General features: G+C 41.2%; 1 protein-coding gene across 1 annotated transcript in view; it reads left to right on the forward strand.

Annotated features, from left to right (window-relative positions):
- The window catches only part of TRPM6 (transient receptor potential cation channel subfamily M member 6), a 316186-nt gene that overhangs the window by 271614 nt on the left and 21635 nt on the right, over positions 1–22937 (forward strand). The window contains exons 36-37 of the mRNA XM_082260563.1: positions 8648–8853; positions 12622–12673. Of these exons, the coding sequence (XP_082116689.1) occupies positions 8648–8853; positions 12622–12673 (258 nt within the window). The remainder of the gene's footprint in view (positions 1–8647; positions 8854–12621; positions 12674–22937) is intronic.

Genomic DNA, 22937 nt, shown 5'->3' on the forward strand with positions numbered 1-22937 from the left:
TCATAGAGCCCATGTGATCCTTCTATATAGGAACACAGGTCTCTATGGTCATTTCACAAGCCACGCCCCCACCTACAGTTAGAATCACTCCCCTAGGCTTACATTTAACCCCTTGATCACCCACAGTATTAACCCCTTCCCTGCCAGTGTCATTATTACAGTAACAGTGCATATTTTTAGCACTGATTACTGTAGTAATGTCACTGGTCCCCCCCAAAAGTGTCACAGTCCCGCTAAAAATCGCAGATCGCCGCCATTACTAGTAAAAAAAAAACAATAAAAATGACATAAATCTTTCCTGTAGTTAGTAGACGCGATAACTTTTGCGCCAACCAATCAAAATACGCTTATTGCAATTTTTTTTTGTGTAAAACTAGATGTATTAAAACCCGCGCTAAAGATAGAAAAATATAAATAAGTGTTTCCTGAAGCTGCTGCTCACTTAGGTAAAAACTAAGGAAAAATAGTAAGACAATCTAAAACAGCGCTATCGCTATTGATAGCACTGTTTTAGATTGTCTTACGATTTTTTTTTTTTTTACCAAAAATATGTATCAGAAAACACATTGGCCTAAAATGTTAAAAGATGTTAGATTTTTACTTTTTTTTTTTTTGAGAATGTCATATAGCAGAATGTGAAAAATATAGTTTTTTTCTTCAGAATTGTCGCTCTTTTTTTGTTTATAGGGCAAAAAATAAAAAACACAGGTGATTAAATACCACCAAAAGAAACCTCTATTTGTGGGAAAAAGAGGACATCAATTTTATTTGGGTACAGCGTCGCACAACTGCGCAATTGTCCGTTAATTAACGCAGTGCCGAATTGCAAAATATGGCCTGGTCATTAAGGGGGAAAATCTTCCGGTCCAGAAGTGGTTAAACTGTGACAAGACTGAAGTCATGCTAATTGGCACCCCCCATCAATTACTGTATGTGAGGCCTGTCCTAATAGCTTATCTATAGATGGCACTGTACTTAATCACTTGTGAACCGCCCCACGTACATATACTGTGGAACAGCGGCTCTCCTGCGTGAAATCACATACAGGTATGTGATTTCGCTCTTACGGGTCTGCGACGCACACACGCACCGCCGCCGACTGTATGTGAGGCCTTTCCTAATAGCTTATCTATAGATGGCACTGTACTTAATCACTTGTGAACCGCCCCACGTACATATACTGTGGAACAGCGGCTCTCCTGCGTGAAATCACATACAGGTATGTGATTTCGCTCTTATGGGTCTGCGACGCACACACGCACCGCCGCCGACTAGCTCTTGCTGTGATTGGACACAGGGGGAGCCAATCAGTCGGTCCAGCAGTCCCGATGTCTGCTGGGACCCACTGATCGTTACCGAGAGAGGCAGAATGGCGGTCTGCCTATGTACTGTAAACAAGGCGGATTGCTGTTCAGCTAGTAGGGGAGACAGAGATCCTGTGTTTCTGCTAAGCAGGAACACCGATCTTTGTCTTCTCACAGCCAAAGCACTCCCCCACAGTTATAAAGCACTCCATAGGAGCCCATTTAACCCTTTGCTTGCCCCTGATGTTAACCCTTTCCCTGCCAGAGTCATTAGTACAGTGACAGTACATTTTTTGTTAGCACTGTTTATTGTATTGGTGTCACATTGTCACTTAGTGTCAGGTTTGTTCGCTGCAATGTCGCCATCCCACTAAAAAATGCTTATCGCCGCCATTACTAGTACAAAAAAAAAAAATAATATTCTATACAAAATATCCCATAGTTTTTAGACGCTATAACTTTTGCGCAAACAAATCAATATACAATTATTGGGATGTTTTTTTACCAAAAAAGTAGCAGAATACATATTGACCTAAAATGATGAAGAAATTCGTTTTTTTTACTTTATATTTTATTGGATATGTTTTATAGCAGAAAGTAAAAAAACGGTCTTTTTTTGTTTATAGAGCGAAAAAAAAAAAAAAAAAAAAACTGCAGAGGTGATCAAATACCACCAAAAGAAAGCTCTATTTATGGGGAAAAAAAGGACCTCAATTTTATTTGTGTACAGTGTTGCACGACCGCGCAATTGTCAGTTAAAGTAATGCAGTGCCGTGTCACAAAAAATGACCTGGTCATGAAGGGTGGGGGGGGGGGGGGGGGGTACACCTTCCAGAGCTGAAGGTGGTTAAGCTTCAGTCTAAATTGAAAAATCTAGGGGTGATATTTGATGCTAGGTTAACCTTTGATCCACATGTACAAAATGTAGTCAGAACATCTTTTTTACACTTGAGATTGCTGAAAAGATGATCCATACATTTGTCTTTACCAGACTTGACTACTGCAATGCTCTACTCACTGGTGTACCTACATCCACTGTTAATTGACTTTAATATGTTCAAAATTCTGCAGCCAGAATCCTGACTAGGTCTGGTACAAGTGATCATGTTTCCCCTATCCTGGAGTCCATGCACTGTCTGCCCATCGGGTTTCCCATAGACTTTAAGATCTTCTTGCTCACGTAAAAGGCTCTTCATGGCTTGGCACCCCATTATCTCTCTGAAGTTTTATCAACTTGCTCCCTCCTCGTAACCTCCGCTCCTCAAATTCTGGTCTTCTGTGTGTCCCCTCTACTCACCTACACTTAATGGGAGACAGAGCCTTCTCCTACTATTCTCTAATACTCTGAAATTCACTTCCAATGAACATCAGAGAGTCATCTTCTCTAAACGTATTCAAATCAAGTTTAAAAACTGTTTTCTTTAGACAAGCTTTCACATATTTGTCCCATTTTTCCTTTATGTTATCCTGGTATTTCTTGTGTTTTCCTTGCACTATTAGAAGCTGCTTTTAAGGGCCTTATATAAAAAAAGTTTAATACATATATACAATATATATATATATATATATATATATATATATATACACACATATACACACACACTCACACACTACATTACCAAAAGTATTGGGAAACCTGCCCATACACGCACATGAACCTTAATGGCATTCCAGTCTTGGTTTGTAGGGTTGAATATTGAATTGGCCCAACCTTTGCAGCTTTCAACTCTTCTGGGATGGCTGTCTACAAGGTTTAGGAGTTTGTCTATAGGAATGTTTGACCATTCTTCCAGAAGCGCTTTTGTGAGGTCAGGCAGAGATGTTGGACGAGAAGGCCTTGCTTGCAGTCTCCGCTGTAATTCATTCCAAAAGGTGTTCTATCAGTTTGAGGTCAGAACTCTGTGCAGGCCAGTCAAGTTCCTCCACTCCAAACTTGCGCATCCATGTCTTTATGGACCTTGTTTTGTGAACTGGTGCTCAGTCATGTTGGAACAGGAAGGGCCATCCCCAAACTGTTCCCACAAAATTGGGAGCATGAAATTGTCCAAAATGTCTTGGTATGCTGATGTCTTAAGAGTTCCCTTCACTGTAATTAAGGGGCCAAGCCCAACCCCTGAAAAGTAACCCCACACCATAATCCCCCATAAAGACATAAAGTAAGGTCCATAAAGACATGGATGAGAAAGTTTGGGGTGCAGGAACTTGACTGGCCTGAACGCACATTATGGCTTAAATCTGCAGAGGGGACCTTTTTTTTTTTTTTACTTTACTTTACTACTGCTTTAAGCTTTCCTTCTATGTTACATGCTTGTCATTCACAGCCCCCCCCTCCCCCCAATCACCCCCAATTTCCACTGGTCCACTGGTTCCCTCCTTTTTGCTGCTCTATACCTAAACCAAGGCTATATTCTCTGCACAGAGACCTCTTAGACAGAATTTGCTTTAGGTCACATAGAAATTCCAGAAATTAGGTTCAGCAGAGGAAATTTTCTACTATTCCCTGTGGTATGTGCAATACTTGTAGTACTGTAGTAATGTAATACTATAGACAAAACATTTTTTTTTTTTTTTCCATTTTGGATAGATTAACCACTTGCCGACTGCCGCACGACTATTTACGTCGGCAGTCAGCCCCTCACAGGCAGAGTGACGTAGATCTACGTCGCTAGCCTGTGAGGGTCTAGGGAGCGAGCGCACGCCGCTGGAGGCGCGCTCCCACTCCCATGTGGTCACGGACCCCCCCGCGCGTGTGACCGGCGGACCCGATGTCCGCCGGTCACTCGCGATTGTCGGGTGGAGAGGGAGAAAGGCAGGCGGCTAATGTAAACAAGCCGCCTGTCATTCTCCCCTGTGTAGGAATAGTGATTATACGGTTCTACTATGTAGGACCGTTGATCACTGTTCCTACAGCTCAAGCCACAGCCAATCACAGTTAGAATCACACCCCTAGGGATACACATAACCCCTCCCTCTCAAAAAAAGTTAACCTCTTCACTGCCAGTGTAATTTTACAGTAACAGTGCATATGTATAGCACTGATTACTGTAGAAATGTCACTGGTAACCCCAAAAGTGTCAAAAATGTCAGTCAAGGGTCCGATCTGTCCGCTGCAATGTCGCAGTCCTGCAAAAAAAATCGCAGATCGCCGCCATTACTCGTTAAAAAAAACAACAAAATCTTTCCCTTTGTTAGTAAATGCAATAACTTTTGCGCAAACCAATCAAAATACGCTTTTTGCGATTTTTTTTACCAAACATATGGTAAAAAAAAAATTGGCCCAAAATGTTAAAAAATGTTGATTCTTACTTTTTTTGGGGGGGGGGAATTTCATATAAAAAAAGTGAAAAATATTGTTATTTTTGCAAAATTGACGCTGTTTTTTTGTTTATAGCTCAAAAAGTAAAAATCGCACAGGGGATCAAATACCACCAAAAGAAAGCTCTGTTTGTGGGAAAAAAAAGGAGGTCAAATTCGTTTAGGTACAGCGTCGCATGACTGCGCAATTTGTCCGTTAATGTCACGCAGTGCCGAATCGTAAAATAGGCCCTGGTCAGGAAGGGGGTAAAATCTTCCGGGGCTTAAGTGGTTAAGGTGGTTAAGTGATTATAATCTCTGCCAGATTTTTTTCTCACAATCTGTGTTCATTGCAGAGGTTTCCCTTTACTTCCTGTCCAATAGCCAAACAGGAAGTGAGAGGAAATCCCTGCAAATTAGGGGAATTCTTTAGGGACCCCCAGGTCACTAGAACTAGTGTCCCTATTGTAAGATTTCCCCTCTATAACTTTTCTGGGGGCAATTCAAAATTTGGAATTTTCTTTACTCTCACTTTCTCTTTCAATACATTTGTATTGAAAAGTGTTAAAGATTATAGCGTGTGACCGCAATCAGATATACAGTTAGAAGCTTGCTATCAATAACTTACAAGTCATAGGCAGTCGTACTTCAACTTGAGCCCGCACTGCCCATAAACAGCTGATATGGATTGGGGGGGGGGGGGGGGCAAGAAAATGTTTGCCATTGCCCAGAGTCCAATCAATATTAAAGGAGGCCCTGATAGCAAGTGACAAAACACTTAGCATGTCAAAGAATACATTAACCACTTCTGGACTACCCGCCGCAGTTTTACATTGGTATTTTGACGTTAAATACCTGTGTTATGGCAGTAGATAGCTGGAAATACAGTAATTTTATTACAGGGCGGGTGGTTCTCTTTCACATAAAAGTGGTCTCAGCAGCGGACTCGCCACGGGATCACTTTTATGAGCAGAGGGAGAGGTGCCCCCCCCTCACCACTTCCCGGTCATTTTCCTCCCTTACCAGGGCCGTCGGTAGCGGGGAAAATGATCCGGTCCTTTCAGATCCTAGTGAGAGTGAGGGCAAGATGGCCCCCCCTTGACTCTATGGCCTTGGAGGACTGGAGCGACGTCATACGTCGCTTCCTCTCAATGGCCTTAAAGGGCCCTTTTTTTCATGCTGAAAAAAAATTCCTTTTTTTTTTTTTGCTTTTAAGTGTAGATGTGAGATCTGTGGTCTTTTTGATCCCAGATCTCACATTAAAGAGGACCTATCCTGCTAATTTCTATTACAAGGGATGTTTACATTCTTTGTAATAGGAATATTAGTGATAAAAAAAAAATGTTTAAAGAGACAGTGTAAAAAAAAAAAAGGTAAAACAAATAAGAAAAAAAAAAGTAAGGCGCCCCCGTCCCTCTGAGCTCACGTGCAGAAGTAAACGCGTATGTAAGTCGCGTCCACATATATAAACGGTGTTCAAACCACACATGTGAGGTATTGCCGCGATCATTAGGACAAGAGCAAATTTCTAGCCCTATACCTCTTCTATAACTCTAAACTGGTAACCTGTAGAAATTTTAAAATCGTCGCCTATGGAGATTTTTAAGTACCAATGTTTGTCGCCATCCCATGAGCGTGTGCAATTTTGAAGCATGACATGTTGGGTATCTGTTTATTCGGCATAACATTATCTTTCACACTATAGTAAAACAAATTGGGCTAATTTTACTGGTTTTTCTTATTTTTTAATAACAAAAAGTGTATTTTTTCCCAATAAATTGCGTTTGTAAGCCCGCTGCGCAGATACGGGGTTACAAAAAGTATTGCAACAATCTCCATTTTATTCTCTAGGGTCAATGCTAAAAAAATATATATATATTTATATAATATTTGGGGGTTCAAAGTAATTTTCTAGCAAAGTATACTGATTTTAACTTGTAAATAACAAGTGTCAGAAAGAGGCCAGGTTAATCATACTACAACAGAAAAACAATGTGGAAACAGGAAATGAGGTCCATGTGCCTAAACCAGGGAAACAGGTGTTCTAAAATTTTGTCGGACCCATGAAAATTCCGGACCTCGTCCCTTCGGGTGACGCTACGTCATAACCCAGCTGGTGCGAGCCCCGGTGCGCATGCGCACAAGACATTTTCAAGCTCAGATGAAATTCTAAGACTTAGCGAACAGCTGATTGAGAGGAGGAGGGGCTGAGGTGGGACTCACACACCGCCGCGGGAAAATTGCTGTCACGGGTGAACCAAAGGTGCTGGAGACCCCAAAATTGTATGGCAGGTTTTCCCGGTGACTTTGGGGAGCTGTCACGGGCGAACCATATGTGCTGGAGACCCAAAAAAATTATCGTAGTTAGCCAAGACACTCCCCTACAGCTGATAAAAGTTTAGGGTCTCGGGGATGAAAGGGTGTGGAGCTGTGACCCCGAGAACCGGGCCTCAGGTCACTTCTCCGCGCCCTTTCATCCCCGAGACCCCAAATTTTATCAGCTGTAGGGGAGTGTCTTGGCTACCTACGATAATTTTTTGGGGTCACCAGCACATATGGTTCACCCGTGACAGCTCCCCAAAGTCACCGGGAAAACCTGCCATACAATTTTGGGGTCTCCAGCACCTTTGGTTCGCCCGTGACAGCTCCCCAAAGTCACCGGGAAAACCAGAAATGGCCCATTGGTCCCTGAGACCCCAAATTTTTCCAGATGTACCTGAGGGTATTGGCTACCTACCATATTTCTTTCATGTCTGACGCGACATATGGCTCGGCCATGACAGCTCCCCAAAAGAACCGTGACCTAACCGCGAGGTGACCACGTTTAACATTGGAGTCTATGGCGGGGGTAGGCCCGGTTCTCGGGGTCACTGCTCCACGCCATTTCATCCCTGGGACTTCAATTTTTTTCAGCCATAGGTAAGGGACTTGCCCCCCTACGATAAAATTTTGGGGTCTCCAGCACCTTTGGTTCGCCTGTGACAGCAATTTTCCCGCGGCGGTGTGTGCGTCCCACCTCAGCCCCTCCTCCTCTCAATCAGCTGTTCGCTAAGTCTTAGAATTTTATCGGACCTTGAAAATGTCTTGTGCACATGCGCACCGGGGCTCGCACCAGCTGGGTTATGACGTAGCATCACTGGAAGTGACGAGGTCTGGAATTTTCATGAGTTCAACAAAATTTTAGAACACGATAATGGTAAACAGGACAAATGGAGAGGGTGAATCTCCTTAACAGGAGCACAGACAACAAAAAAACCTAATCCCTCTCCACTCTATCCAAAACTAAAAAAAAAAAGATTTTGACTTTAGTTATACTTTAAGCCATTTTAACGATATGTAGCTACCAAGAGGGTGTACACCAATAAAACATCTGAACTATTAAATATACCCTACACTTAAATGTACCAGTTTTTGGATCCAGGCTGACAATACCAATGAGGCCTCCTAGTTCACTACTTTTACACGGGATCCTGATGAGTGTTTTTGTTTCCATATGAGGTTATCATGATTACACTTTTTTTGAACCAGTAGTCGTGCACCGACCGACCTTTGTTGAATGCTGGAGAGAAACACAGGTCTTAGAATTCTGAGATCATGACAACCAATGTTGTGAAATTTTGAAAGTTCCCTTCCTTTTTATAATAGAACGGCATTCATATTGTTTGATAGGATGGTTTTGTATTTACCGAGGTCCATTTTAGTTAAAGCAAAAGGTGAATTTCACATTCATGGAAACATTTCAAGGGCAGCCTTGCTAAAAATGTAGTTACATTGTTAACTTGAAAATCCTTTTTGGAATTCTATTTTACTAATGCAGTTTAAATTATGCAAACTGTGTTGTAAATGAACACATTCTAACATTTTTGTAGTTATGCTAAATAGATTTCTTTTCCAAAAAAATGATGGACATTCACACAACATCTTTTCATGTGCAGCATATTATCTCTCAAATGGTAGATTTGAAACAATGTTCTGAACTTTATAATGTAAAGGTCACTTATGCAACTGGTTATGAATAAGATTCCTAACCAGTTTTATTGTGATTTCAGGTTCTTAGAAGTCTTTCTTATCTATTGTCATTCTGCAAACCAATGGCTGACAATAGAAAAATACATGACTGGAGAATTTCGGAAGTACAACAACAACAATGGAGATGAAATCACCCCCACTACTTTATTGGAGGAGGCCCTTTTATCCTTTTCTCACTGGACGTATGAATATACAAGAGGAGAACTGCTTGTTCTAGACCTGCAAGGTGATGTTTGTACTTTTTAAATCACATACATGTACAAAAAAGAGAAGTCAAAGATTCATGGAACATTCATGAATAAAGTTAGAATTAAAGACAGAAGAAACAGAATAAAATAAAATGATGTTGTCAATGACAGTCCTTTCTTCGGATACAATCATTTGTTTTAAAGCCCAACAAAAACATTTTATTTTGGATAGATCGGGTGGGGGTTGTAGACCGTGTCATGGGTTTGTAGTGTCTGTGTCCATGTGTAGTGTCTGTGTCCATGTTTAGAAGATTTGCTGTCAAAACTCTCTGTCTGATGACAACTGCATCGCATATTTCTTGCCCTGAAAAAAACAATCTGGCTGAAGTTAGGCTAATTACATCCAAATGAAATACACTATAATTGTGCAATTTGTCCACTGATGTACTTGGTAAAATTACCTTTTTGCCATACGGTCACTTTAACAAAAAAGCCCATGATTATTTACCTATCTTTCCATGTAGGGAAATGCTGCTTCTTCTCTGTTCCCCAGTTGCTGCAAGCATTTGACCGAATTAGTTGAATGCTTGCATCCCTCACCAGGCTGCTGTGGTTGCTCCTACCATTTTGTACATACAACCGTGACGTACAAGACAGTGGGAAGAACCAAAACAACCAACAGAAACTGTGAAGCACTCATTAGATGCTCAGATTCTTACAGTGACTGGGTAGCGTAAAACCTACAGCTTGGCAGGTGGAACCATAGCAGTTGGCTGGGGCTTTTCTATAGGTGGACAGACCCTGTGGTGACTTTAAGATTCAGCCAGAAAGTTAACAACCATTTCTCAATATTGGTTGATGGGTAAGTCTACCTAAAACTGATAGTTCTGCATTTGGAAGATACCAACAAGTAAAATCTCCAGATATTAGGTTTTTCACCATGGTTCGTTTCTGGTACCTCTGCTTTGAAGTATTACTTCTGCTACAGCAACGGGAGTCTTACTGTGTATGATAAAAATAAAAACTCCAGAAGGCAGAGGTAGGCAAGCTAGCAATAGCCACTTAGCAGCAAAAGACAGTGGGCGATTAAACCTACCAACCATAAAACATTGAGACATCTAGACTGGACTAATTCAGTAAACAATTTCATTAGCTAAACATAATTATGTTTAATAGCCTAGTGCAAAGAATGTGTAAAAACTGCTGTAACTCAGAGCAACCAGTGAAACATTTTCTTTCACAAATCTGACTAAAGTAAAGGCAAATCTAATGTTTTACCAAGGTTTACTGCATTTTTCACACGTGCTATTTAGCTGGCCTTTTGATTAGGTCACCTATACAGATGTTTAAATATCTGTGTGAAAATACACTCTTAAGAGCCGGTTCACACTGGGGCGACTTGTCAGGCGACCTGGTCGCCTGACAAGTCGCCGTGGGTTGCCTGCCATAGATTAGCACAGGACCCGTTCTAATAGGAGCGACACAAGTCGCTCCGACTTAGAAAAAGGGTCCTGTACTACTTTGGGGCGACCTGCATTGACTTCAATTATATGAAGTCCGTGCATGCCGCTCCGAGGTTGCGGTGCGAGCTGCGCACCGCGACTTCACAGGTCGCCCGGCAAATCGGGTCGCGCCTATGTGAACCGGCTGTAAGACTCGATTCACACTAGCGCGACTTCTCAGACTGACAAGTCGCGCTCCCTCGCGGTCCATTGACTGCTACAGGACCCGTTCTAATAGGAGCGACACAAGTCGCTCCGACTTAGAAAAAGGGTCCTGTACTACTTCAGGGCGACCTCGGAGCGACTTGCATAGACTTCCATTATGTGAAGTCCATACAAGTCGCTCCGAAGTCGTGGTGCATGGGAATGCACAAGTCGCCCCCGAAGTAGTACAGAGTCGTGCCGCCCCAGTGTGAACCGACTCTAAGTGTTGTAGTGTGATATGCTTAAAAAAATTGCATGTCCATTTTGGCTTGTGTTAAAGTGTATCTAAACCTCGAAACAACAATTTTATATATTACTGCTTACCAGTTTTTAGTTGTAGTGGCAGCATGTATTCCCTTATTTCAAGCTTTTTTACATAATATTGCCACTAACACACTTCCTGTCCTAGGGTGACTACCCTCACTCATTGTACTGTCTCTATGGAGAAGCAGTGTGGTCACCTTAAAGTGATATTAAAGTCTTGTTTTTTAGTTTAAAAAAAACAAACATGTTATACTTCCCTGCTCTGTGCAGTGGTTTTGCACAGAGCAACCTGTATTCTCAGGTCCCTTGCCAGCACTCCTGGCCCCTCCCTCCTGCCCCCACAGCAAGCAGCTCGCTATGGGGGCACCCGAGCCGAGCCTCTGCTCTGTGTATTAATTTAAGGAATGGGGCTTCAGCTCGACCCCACCCTGCTCTCTCCTCATTGACTCACTGACTTTGATTGGCAGCATCGGGAGCCAATAATGCTTTCTCAGACCATGAGGAGAGAGAGTCCCAGACAGCCAAGACTCTTGTGCAACATCACTGGATCGAGATGGGGCTCATGTAAGTATTAGGGGGCTCAGGGAGGCAGCTGCACACAGAAGGTTTTTATCTTAATGCAGAGAAAAAAACCTTCTGCTTTTAGAACCACTTTAGGACACAAAGTGTATTAGGGCTACAAATCACAGAGTTTATAATGCTGCTTGAGATAACACTGTAGAGGGCCCATGATACAGAACAGCCCTGGATTTCTTGCAGAATCAACAGCTTTATTTTTGCACTTATCATATTTATAGACATAACAAAATGCTCCTAACGGTGTATTTAAAAGGCCAAATGGAGCAAAAAAGAGAATGTCATATACAGGATTTACATACATTTTAGGGTGCTCTATTCGAAATGAATCAGCTGCCTTAATGCAGTGTGCCTAAACGCATGTTATTGCAACATTTAACGTTTGCAGAGCTTCAAGTCAAAAAAATTAGACAGTATGTCAAGACAACAAAGTAATATATGTTAGTCTGATGGGTTTTTTGGTTTTTTTTTTACTACTACATGTGGGCCTCTGTGTAACCCTAAACATCTTGCTCACATTAAGTGAAAGGTTTTATAAAATCTTTTGATTATCAAAAATAGAAACCCTAAACTGCATGTACTTGATATATACAGCAGATGTCTCTCTCTCTCTCTCTTTAAAGGATTTTCTACCATGGCAGCTTTATCTGGCTTTCCATATATAAATCCAAAGTGGCTTTTACAATAATTCACTGTTCAGAATCTCTTCTTTATGTCCCTTTTTGTCCATAGGGTTTCTAGCACATACCAGAACAATAAAACACAATTTCGTCGTTAGAAGCTTTTAAAATATTTGGGGGGGGGGGGGGGGGCTACTATCTATATAGAAAATACCAAAATAAAACACAACTGAAATATCACTCTCACAAAGGGTTTATTATTCCACTTCATAATCCTGTTTATAGTATGAAATTATAAGATAATGATGATTGTTGTTTCTGTGTATATGTAAAACGCATAAAGAAACCAGAACAGTATACCAGATCATAGTGACATCAGTCGTTGTGTGGTAAAGCGATCATAAATGATTTCACCAGCATTTTGGCAATTCAGAATCATTAATTATTGAAGGGTGACCCTGAATTTAATCTGGAGTCTCCTTCTTTTGTTGAACTGTACAATAATGCCTCAATGGTGACAAAGTTTTGTCATTTTAAAAATATTTAAACTGTCTCACCTTCATTCACTAACACAACCCTCACTGCTCATTTCTAAAGGCCAGTATTCATGAGCTGTATTTTCGCTTGGTTTTTCTTACAGGTGTTGGGGAAAATCTTACAGATCCATCTGTTATTAAACCGGAAGACAAGCAGTAAGTTTAATCTTATTTTACAAGCTGCCACTGAAAATATAAAAGCCGATGTAGCGTTCAGTAGAGATTGTCTGTCCATCTGTCCTCATCACGGACTGTTTTCTGCAGATTGCTGCCTTTCACATCACAGACTGCCTGTCTTAATCCACAATTAAACAAGCACAGTATATTTAAAAGTGTTTTACTGTTTGAGTAATTGGAACAATTGTGAGTGTAATCAGCTAGAACATCTATATTTCCATGTTACCGGATGACGGGATAACACAACCGCACAAATTAGTACAGCATCCGTGAAATTACTGCTGTCATTATTTTTCGTTCTCTGTCGCTGTGGCAGACACAGCCTACTTTATGTGAGACTCTTTGGTTTCATGAACATCTTTTTATTTGTGAGGAGAAGCAAGTTGTCTTCAGTGAGTAGAATTGCCGTGCCTCCTGGGAACTCTCATCTGGTATCTGAGGGAGAGCTGAGATTGTACCCTGGGACCTTTCTGAGCTGGAGAAGAGCTGTTGTTGTCTATACCACTTTGTTATTGGACTAATTAAATAGTTTCCTCTTGTGTTGCATGAAATTACAACATTCCCAGAGAGTCTGCGCTTCCAAGCTAAAGACAATGCACATTACATGAATGACAGCAGAACAAGAGTTTCATGTGCCAGATGCTGTATAAATGGTTGTGCATCCATGAACTTGCGTTAGAAAGAATTATAGGTGCCAGTAATTTGCATCTGGTATTACTGCATTTTCAGTATGAATAGTACAATTTCAGTATACAGGCAGATACAATAGTAGTCAATAATGCATCTTTAAACTGTATGTGTAGGCAGATATAAAAAAAAAAAAAAGAATCCACTTATGTATTCATTAGAATACTTGCATGAATTTTTAAATAGTACCTCAATCATTCTTTGTACTACCCTCCTACATTGACCTGCACATTAGCATTCACACTGAGAAAGAGAGGTAAGAAAAGTAAATCTTTCTCGAATGTATCCGATTGATGTCCATGATTCTCAGCAGTACCATTCAGGACCTCCAACTATGTTTCAACAGCATATGTAGCATGACAGTGACCACCACCTGACAGATACTGGCAAAAAAACTGAAGTACTTCCTGTATTAAAGGGATTATATAGGGGAGGACTTCCTGTTTGATTGATCTGCCAGTGCCTATTCACCTATAGGTGGCATATAACCCAAATAGTTATGAATATAACCGGCTCTGTGTCCTGTGATGTACTCCAAGAAATGGATTTTACAGGTAAGTATTTATGTAGGAGTAAAGGAGACGCCTGAGAGGGGACAAGATAGCAATTTACAAATAACTCAACAGTGATCTCAGCATAGAAAAAAAACTGTTCAGTCGCAACGAATGCATGAGGACACAAGGCCATACAATGTGATTAGAGGAGAAGCGATTTAACCTCAGGCTACGCAGGGGGTTTTTTACAGTAAGGGCTAGAAGATTTTGGAATTCTCTACCACAAATGGTAGTAACTGCGGGGAGTATGGCTACTTTTAAAAGACACTTGAACGTACATCTCAAGGATCAAAACATTCAGGGGTATGGGAAATAATTACGTCCACACACACCTACACAGGTTGAAGTGGATGGACTATCGTCTTTATTCAACCTCACCTACTATGTAACTATGTATGTGTGAAAAATCTATTTTTTCTGCTTTGCACAATGATGTGAATGTACCATATAAAATTAAAAGTGCATCTGCACTTTGCCAATGCAAAGCAAAACAAAGCAACCTGTTGAAAGCGGCACTTTACCCATAACAATTTGGTAAAAAATGATGTTCTTTAGCAAGGAACATACATTCCACATTATTATTTACAAACATTAGTGTGTGCTGTAAATTTCCTCCAGCATTACTTCTATTTCTTCTTGCTGGAGGCTGCCATTTTGCTGAAGCCCAGAGCCCCTGAGCAGAAGTAAATCATAAAGCAGAACTCAACCCATTGATTCAACAGTTTCAAAAAAGTTACATTCCTGGAATTCCAAACTTTCAAACCATCAAATGGCTGGAGTTATAATTGATCACATGTGCAGCACCATGGCAGTTGCAGATCAAACAGAAACAGCTTCCTTGGCTGTAAAGGCTAGAAGGGTTTAATTCTACTTTAAGGCTGTCAGCAGATCGACCTCTGCAAACTCACTAGTGCTTAAAAGTGCCTAAAAATAGAGAGCCACTGAGCAAGTGCAGAGCAGGGTGAGATGGAGTATTACAGGATTTTAAACAGTATAGACACTCATTTTTGATGTTTTACATAACTATATCTGCAGAAGAGGCCAGCCTGAAGTGATCTAGAAGGACTTAATTGTCTGCCTAAAGTTCCACTTTAATCCCCCTCTCCCCTTTCCTTCTCTCCAGCTCTGCTGTTTGGCTGCCAAGAGCAAAGGAAGCTACCATGTGAAAGCTAAGAGTCACTAAAATTGAAGCTTACATAGGGGAATAGGTTCTTCTCATATGACAGCTATGACGCATGGCCCCATGCATTTCCATGCATAAAAGTAGTGCATAAAAGTAGTGAGTATTTTTTTGCTCCTGGCAAATTAACAGGGTAGTTGAAGGAAATATGTGTATGTGCTGCTGGGGTGGAGCGATTGAAGTGAACCTGTTACTTTAACGTGCATTGTTGGAAGATAGCAGTGAGATATGTGTATGTGCTGCTGGGGTGGAGCGATTAAAGCGAACCTGTTACTTTAACGTGCATTGTTGGAAGAAAGCAGTGAGATATGTGTATGTGCTGCTGGGGTGGAGCGATTAAAGCGAACCTGTTACTTTAACGTGCATTGTTGGAAGAAAGCAGTGAGATGGCTTTATTAGTTAGCTGCTTCTCCGTTACTATACATTGGAAAAAGTAAATGGTCAGGACCTGGCTTCTGGTGTCTGGCTAGGGTTTCTAGATTAACAGACAATTTTTTTTCAACCAAGGACTGAGAATTCAGAGTGTCACCACAATTATATCCCAATCACCCAGCGCTTAGGAAAAATACCAAGCAATAAATAAATTGTTTACAAATAGTGCATATACCATAAGACGATGAAGCTGCTGCCTTATAATTAAATAAAACAAAGTGTGAAACTCCACCTATAGAACACTAGTCCCCATGAAAAGTCAGACACAGAAGCAGTGCTACAGAATCTTATAACCCCCAATAGGGATATAAATAGGTGAGTCCGCAATCTGTTATCACAGTCCAAAAGATAGGCTGGCCCTTCACCACGAAGTGTAGCAAGATCATACACCTTCACTGTACCACGTGCCCCCACAGGGATATACCAGTCCACCACGCGCCCTCCGTAGAAGTCTGTTGATGACGAAACGCATCAGCGCGTGAGCACACGGTCACCCTGACAACCGGACTCCAAGCGGCTGCCACAACGGGCTATGGGTTCTTCCGGACACGCTGACAAGCGGAGGACGGTGAGACTCCAGCAGCTTAGCCAGTGCCTGTGTTGGTCATTTGTTCTTTGGAATTTTTACTGTGCATTTCATTCATATACTGTGAGTGTATTGAGCGTGGAAAAAGGGTGATTTTATAAAGCATTTGATTGGATATACTGCCCTATGAGCCCTTTCTTTTCTATACATGCCCTTACCATCCCCTGCCTTAGCTGTATACCACTGAAGGTGTGTATGGTGGACTGGTATATACCTGTGGAAACTCGGGTGGAGCATGGATTTATGATTTAAAGGCACAACACATGTTATCAGCAGTCATATACCATTGAAGGTGTGTGAAGGATTGGTATATCCCGGGGGGAAACTCGGATGGAGCATGGATGGATGATTTAAAGGCACAGTATATGATATTAGTTGGTGAGTAAGCATTACCAAAGGTAGGGGCACGTGGTGCGGCACGTGATCTTGCGACACTTCGTGATGAATGGCCATCCTATCTTTTGGACTGTGTTAACAGATTGGGGACTCACCTATTTATATCCCTATTGGGGGTTATAAGATTCTATAGCGCTGCTTATGTGTCTGACTTTTCAAATATTTTATTTTATTTAATCAGTCAAAGAATAGTAACAACAGAATATATATGGAACATCCACTGTACACAGTCCTCCAGCAAAGGTAAAGCAAAATGTAATAAAGACAAAACCATCACAGAGATATAAGTGCAACATAATCTGATAGATACGAAGTGAAGGCATCAGATACGGACCCCACTGGGGTGGGGGGTTACTGTGAGACCCTGAGTTAGAAAGCATACCCGAATAGATCAGAATTTTGCAAAGAAGACATTATAGGCAAGTGGTATATCATGGTAAGGGAAGCCTCTGCGGTCATTTCATGTGTAGTGGCACATGGTGCTATAAGAGTGTGTAAGAAGAGAGAAAGGAAGCAGAGTTGAGACAGGAAAGGGGAGAGGAAGAGGAAAAGAGGGGAAGGAGGGGGGGGGGGAGGGTGTCTGACTTTTCATGGGGACTAGTGTTCTATAGGAGTGTTTTATTTCAGACAATTTTTTTTCTTTCTTTTTTCTAGACAGTAATTACTTAACATGTTTTGTTGGCTGCGGTGGTGTGCGCTACAAAAAAGTACAGCAAGTAGTACTTTTTTTTCAGTGCAATGTGATGCAATTCACTGCCTAGCACTGCACTGTGGCCAATAGAAAGTAATAAAATGCCACTGTGTGACATTTCAATGAGACTGGGTTCACATATGTGCGAATTGGATGCGGGTTTCCAACAGGCGAGTGTGACTGGCTCTCAATAGAGCCGGTTCACACAGGTATAGGGAGGCCACGAAGCCGATTGCAAAAAGGTCCTGTGCCTGTTTGGGTCCAGTTCAGATGAGAATTCAGGCAAAAATTCAGACCTGACTCGCACCTGAACCGGTGAATAGACATGCACTAGACCCCAGGCATGAACCCGTGTCTGCACATATGTGAACCCCGGCCTAAAGTTTGTTAGAAAAACGTTCCATTTCCGGTCTCCGTCATTTCCGGTCCGACGCAGGTGTTTATGATAATTTTAAATTGTGAATGGTATATATAGTAGTACGTGTTCGTGACGCCCTCGCTTTTGAGAACGCTCTGATTGGCGGAGCGAAACGCGTCAAGCCGTCCGAACACGTAGTACGTCATTTCCGGCTGCAACCGCTTCCGGCTTCCGGCTTCCGGTTACACGGGTGGAACGCACGGCCATTCGTTTGGCGTCCCGTGGGTTTGCTAAAGGCGGATTGATTCTTCATGTATTGTAAGTGTATCTTTTTATTGCGTGGATAATAAACTTTTAGAACATACTGCACGATGATGGCCCTTTTCTTTTTATGATACTGGGGAGCATTACCTGGATATTTACCTGGATATAGAGGCACAGGAGATCTACAGCTTATATCTGTTGGCGATCCATAAGAGGCGGTTACCTTATACAACCAGTTTTAAGGCGATATTTCTCTCAGTTTCTGGTGAGTGTGGGACCGAGAGGGGAGCACCAACTCACAAGGACTGAGCACCGGCACTTTATTCATATATTTTGAGCTCGGAGCACTTATAGAAGCACAAGAGACTTGCACTTTATTCAGTTTGGAAGATATTTATTGTTATGAACTTTATATTTATAATTATTTTTGATATATGATATGTCACACATATGAGTTTATTTATAATATTTATATATTTAGTGTAACACTATATTTATATGCACAGTTGCACAGTTATTTGCACGAGCACTTTATGATGATATTTATTTATTAACACAACTGATGTTTATGGTTTCGGTTTAAGCAGCGCAGGTACTTAGTTTTTCAGTATTGTTTGAAAGGTATCACCTTTTCTACCAGCAGCAGCTTATATATTTAATTTATTGATTTATTACTGAGTCATTGGTTTTATTTATATTCACCGAACCAAGGTTTCCTAAGCGCAAGCCCCTCACACTCTACAAATGACAGATGTAGGCAGTCAGGCCGCCTTACAAGACAAAGAAAGAGGATGTGGACAGCTGTTAGCCGTGACCCCGGAAGCCATAGGGGAAGCTGTGTGTGCCAAGGATGATGGACTCAATCCTTAGCAGTCTATCAACAGACTGTCGTCATCACTACGCATTTCAGGCGTGGCCCTTAATATGGTCATGTGACATAGACAGCCAATAGGGTTTAAATAGGCAGGTACTAAAGGAGTTGGGGGTTTTTCTTAAAAGCAAACCACTTCCTTTTCCCCTACCTATTACAAAAACTATGAAACAAAAAACCTTTATATTTTAAAAATATAGACATCTAATATACAAAAGCTCTTTAGTTGACCAAAGCTAAAAACAGGGAGGAAAGAAAAAAAATACAAAAACTTATATAATGGTGTGTACATCCAGTTCCTCATTTAACCCATTGGGGACAAAGTAGATAACTTGTAAATCAAAAAAGTTTCGCTTTTGCACAACAGGGAAAACCTCTCGTTGGCAGTCAGGGACCCCTCTGCTATACACTCGATGGCACAGACAGATAAATATTTAATGCTCTGGTTGTGTTGCGTTTTGAAGTGTCTAGGCACATGATGCTTATCACAACCACTAGCAATAAGCTGACGATGGTCTCCTATCCGTTTCCTGAGTGTTTGCTTGGTGCATCCCACATAAGACAAATTACAGGGGCAGGTAAGCATATACAGCTGCAAGAAAAAGTATGTGAACCCTTTGGAATGATATGGATTTCTGCACAAATTGGTCATAAAATGTGATCTGATCATCATCATCTAAGTCACAACAATAGACAATCACAGTCTGCTTAAACTAATAACACACAAAGAATGAAATGTTGCCATGTTTTTATTGAACACACCATGTAAACATTCACAGTGCAAGTGGAAAAGGTATGTGAACCCTTGGATTTAGTAACTGGTTGAACCTCCTTTGGCATTAATAACTTCAACCAAACGTTTCCTGTAGTTGCAGATCAGACGTGCACAATGGTCGGGAGTAATTCTTGACCATACCTCTTTACAGAACTGTTTCAGTTCAGCAATATTCTTGGGATGTCTGGTGTGAATCGCTTTCTTGAGGTCATGCCACAGCATCTCAATCGGGTTGAGGTCAGGACTCTGACTGGGCCACTTTAGAAGGCGTATTTTCTTCTGTTTAAGCCATTTTGTTGTTGATTTACTTCTATGCTTTGGGTCATTGTCCTGTTGCAACACTCATCTTCTGTTGAGCTTCAGCTGGTAGACAGATGGCCTTAATTTCTCCTGCAAAATGTCTTGATAAACTTGGGAATTCATTTTTCCTTCGATTAAAGCAATCCGTCCAGGCCCTGATGCAGCAAAGCAGCCCAAACCATGATGCCCCCACCACCATACTTCACAGTTGGGATGAGGTTTTGAGGTTTTGATGTTGGTGTGCTGTTTCTCTTTTTTCGCCACACATAGTGCTGTGTGTTTCTTCCAAACAACTCAACTTTGGTTTCATCTGTCCACAGAATATTTTGCCAGTACTGCTGTGGAACATCCAGGTGCTCTTGTGCAAACTGTAAACGTGCAGCAATGGTTTGTTTGGACAGCAGTGGCTTCCTCTGTGGTATCCTCCCATGAAATCCATTCTTGTTTAGTGTTTTACGTATTGTAGATTTGCTAACATGGATGTTAGCATTTGCCAGTGACTTTTCTAAGTCTTTAGCTGACACTCTAGGATTCTTCTTCACCTCATTGAGCAGTCTGCGCTGTGCTCTTGCAGTCATCTTTACAGGATGGCCACTCCTAGGGAGAGTAGCAGCAGTGCTGAACTTTCTCCATCTATAGACAATTTGTCTTACCGTGGACTGATGAACAGCAAGACTTTTGGAGATACTTTTATAACCCTTTCCAGCTTTATGCAAGTCAACAATTCTTAATCGTAGGTCTTCTGAGAGCTATTTTGTGCGAGGCATCATGCACATCAGGCAATGCTTCTTGTGAAAAGCAAATGCAGAACTGGTGTGTGTTTTTTATAAGGGCAGGGCAGCTGTAACCAACATTTCCAATCTCATCCCAGTTGGCTGACATCTCACTCCAATTAGCTCTTGGAGATGTAAGTAGTCTCGGGGTTCACATACTTTTTCCACCTGCACTGTGACTATTTACATGGTGTGTTCAATAAAAACATGGCAACATTTCATTCTTTGTGTGTTATTAGTTTAAGCAGACTGTGATTGTCTATTGTTGTGACTTAGATGATGATCAGATCACATTTTATGACCAATTTGTGCAGAAATCCATATCATTCCAAAGAGTTCACATACTTTTTCTTGCAGCTGTACATGACATATTCAGTATAATATGTTATAAAATGTTTACTTTGAAAGTTATTCCCAGTTCTATCCCTAAATGAAGATTGCCCATGTTTAATAAACTGGCATGTGAGGCAAGCTTTCTTTTTTGCGTTGAAATGTGCCTAATCTGTCATTAAAGTACGACTGTATGTCCATGGGTCCCCTACCAGACTTTTTCTTGATCCTACTGGGTTCAATAATATTTTTAACCATAAGTGCTCTTCCAAAAGTGATCTGTGGAGCAGATGGAAGGAACCCTCATTTAGAGTGTATTTCTACATTCCAAAGGTTAACAACTTCCTGTTGTATTTTTGCACTCACCATAAAATCCTTTTCTTGGAGTCTATTGAGGGAAAGAGGTCTCACTGCTCTGTGTATATGATCAAGCTTTGGGTACTGCTTTGCTACAAAACTGAGAGGCATGCTGGTAATAGGAGGGGTTATCCTGGAGGGCCTACAGTTTTTTTGTTTGCCAGTGTTCAGTCCAGACCTCCTGTTAACAACAGTATAACTCAAAGGTGAAAATCTTCCTCTGTCCCTCAATATACTTCAAGAAAACAATTTTTACAGTGAATACTAACATCCTGTTTTTCCTAGAGCATGACCTTTTTCACTAAGCTCAATGAACTTTCACTTTGCATAGTGGTCATTTATTTATGAAGCAAAAATTGCCTATTTCTTTGGTAATTTGATCCCAATTTGTGCAGTTTAGGTTGTTTTACCTATAGAGAAGGCTTTATGTTTCCATTAGTTAGATATAAATAATAGGGAATAAAAATGGAAGGGGCCAAAGAAAAGCCTCTGAGGAACGGCTGCATAAAGGGATGCTCAGACCAACTTTGTGTAAATAATCAAAAATTCTTTATTAAGGATCAAAGTGACACATCGTCTAAAAATTACCCCCAACATAGGGGAACAGTGTACAATACATAAAGAGATACAGAAAATAACCTGACCACACACAAGACATAAAACCAAGAAAATCACACATACAAGGCCGGCCTCACACATACACTGGAAGATCAGACCAGCAATGACCGGAGTAAGCTGCATACATTCCAACCGGGAATATCTGAATGCTGCTATCTCATCGGTCTGCTGGTCGGCATGCCACAATTGTGTAAAGTACCTGGTATGATTAATAACCAATATAGCTGCACCAATGGTTCAAAAGGTTAAGAACTTCATACTTTAAACTCTAATTTTGTCAACCCTATGATTCAAAATGTACTGTGAACTATTGCAATACAATGCAGATCTAAACCTATACACTTCTACTGACATTGAGAGGCATATAGGCTCTAAATTTTCAACATGATTACACCATGGAAGAGGGAAGCGTCTAGAGGAATGTCTGCACACCAATTGGTATAAACTGTAAATAGAGCCAGTCCTTGACATGGATGATGGCTAGTATCTTGAAAAAGATGAAGTTCAAATCCTCAAGTAACTTTTGGTTTGCACAGTCGGGCCAACTTGGAACCCCTATGGCAGAGAGTCTCTTGCTGTGACAGTGAATAGGGGTGCGGGAGCAAGGGAGAGACGCAGTATGATGGATAGGACTGCGCAGGCTCACACCATACATAGGCTGTATCCCATACTGGTCAATTGTGCCATTGGCCTGGTAACGGCCGTGAATTGATTGGCATATATCCACTGTATAACTGGGTCAGCTTGGTGGTCACGGCCTTTTCTCTATCCCCTTTATAATGAATGCTTATGCTCACCATGCACTGGAAGTCTTGAATGGAGGGACTAAGTCTAAATAATACCCAACTCTCAAAAGTTATATTGTTTAATATTACATGGATGCTTAACCAAATAATGAAAACAGCAGAATTAGCATCTGACTTTTGTAGGATGGGGATCTAACTGTTGCTGGAGGGACATCTAACTGTTGAAGAATAAGGATCTGACTTTTGTTTCTTAGAGGACTGCAGTAGATAGACGCTTTTCATTGTTAGTGCTGGGGAGGAGGGTGAAAGTTATTTTACCATGAAA

Source organism: Pelophylax lessonae (assembly GCF_965119305.1).
Source record: "Pelophylax lessonae genome assembly, chromosome: 1".
Lineage (NCBI taxonomy): Eukaryota > Metazoa > Chordata > Amphibia > Anura > Ranidae > Pelophylax > Pelophylax lessonae.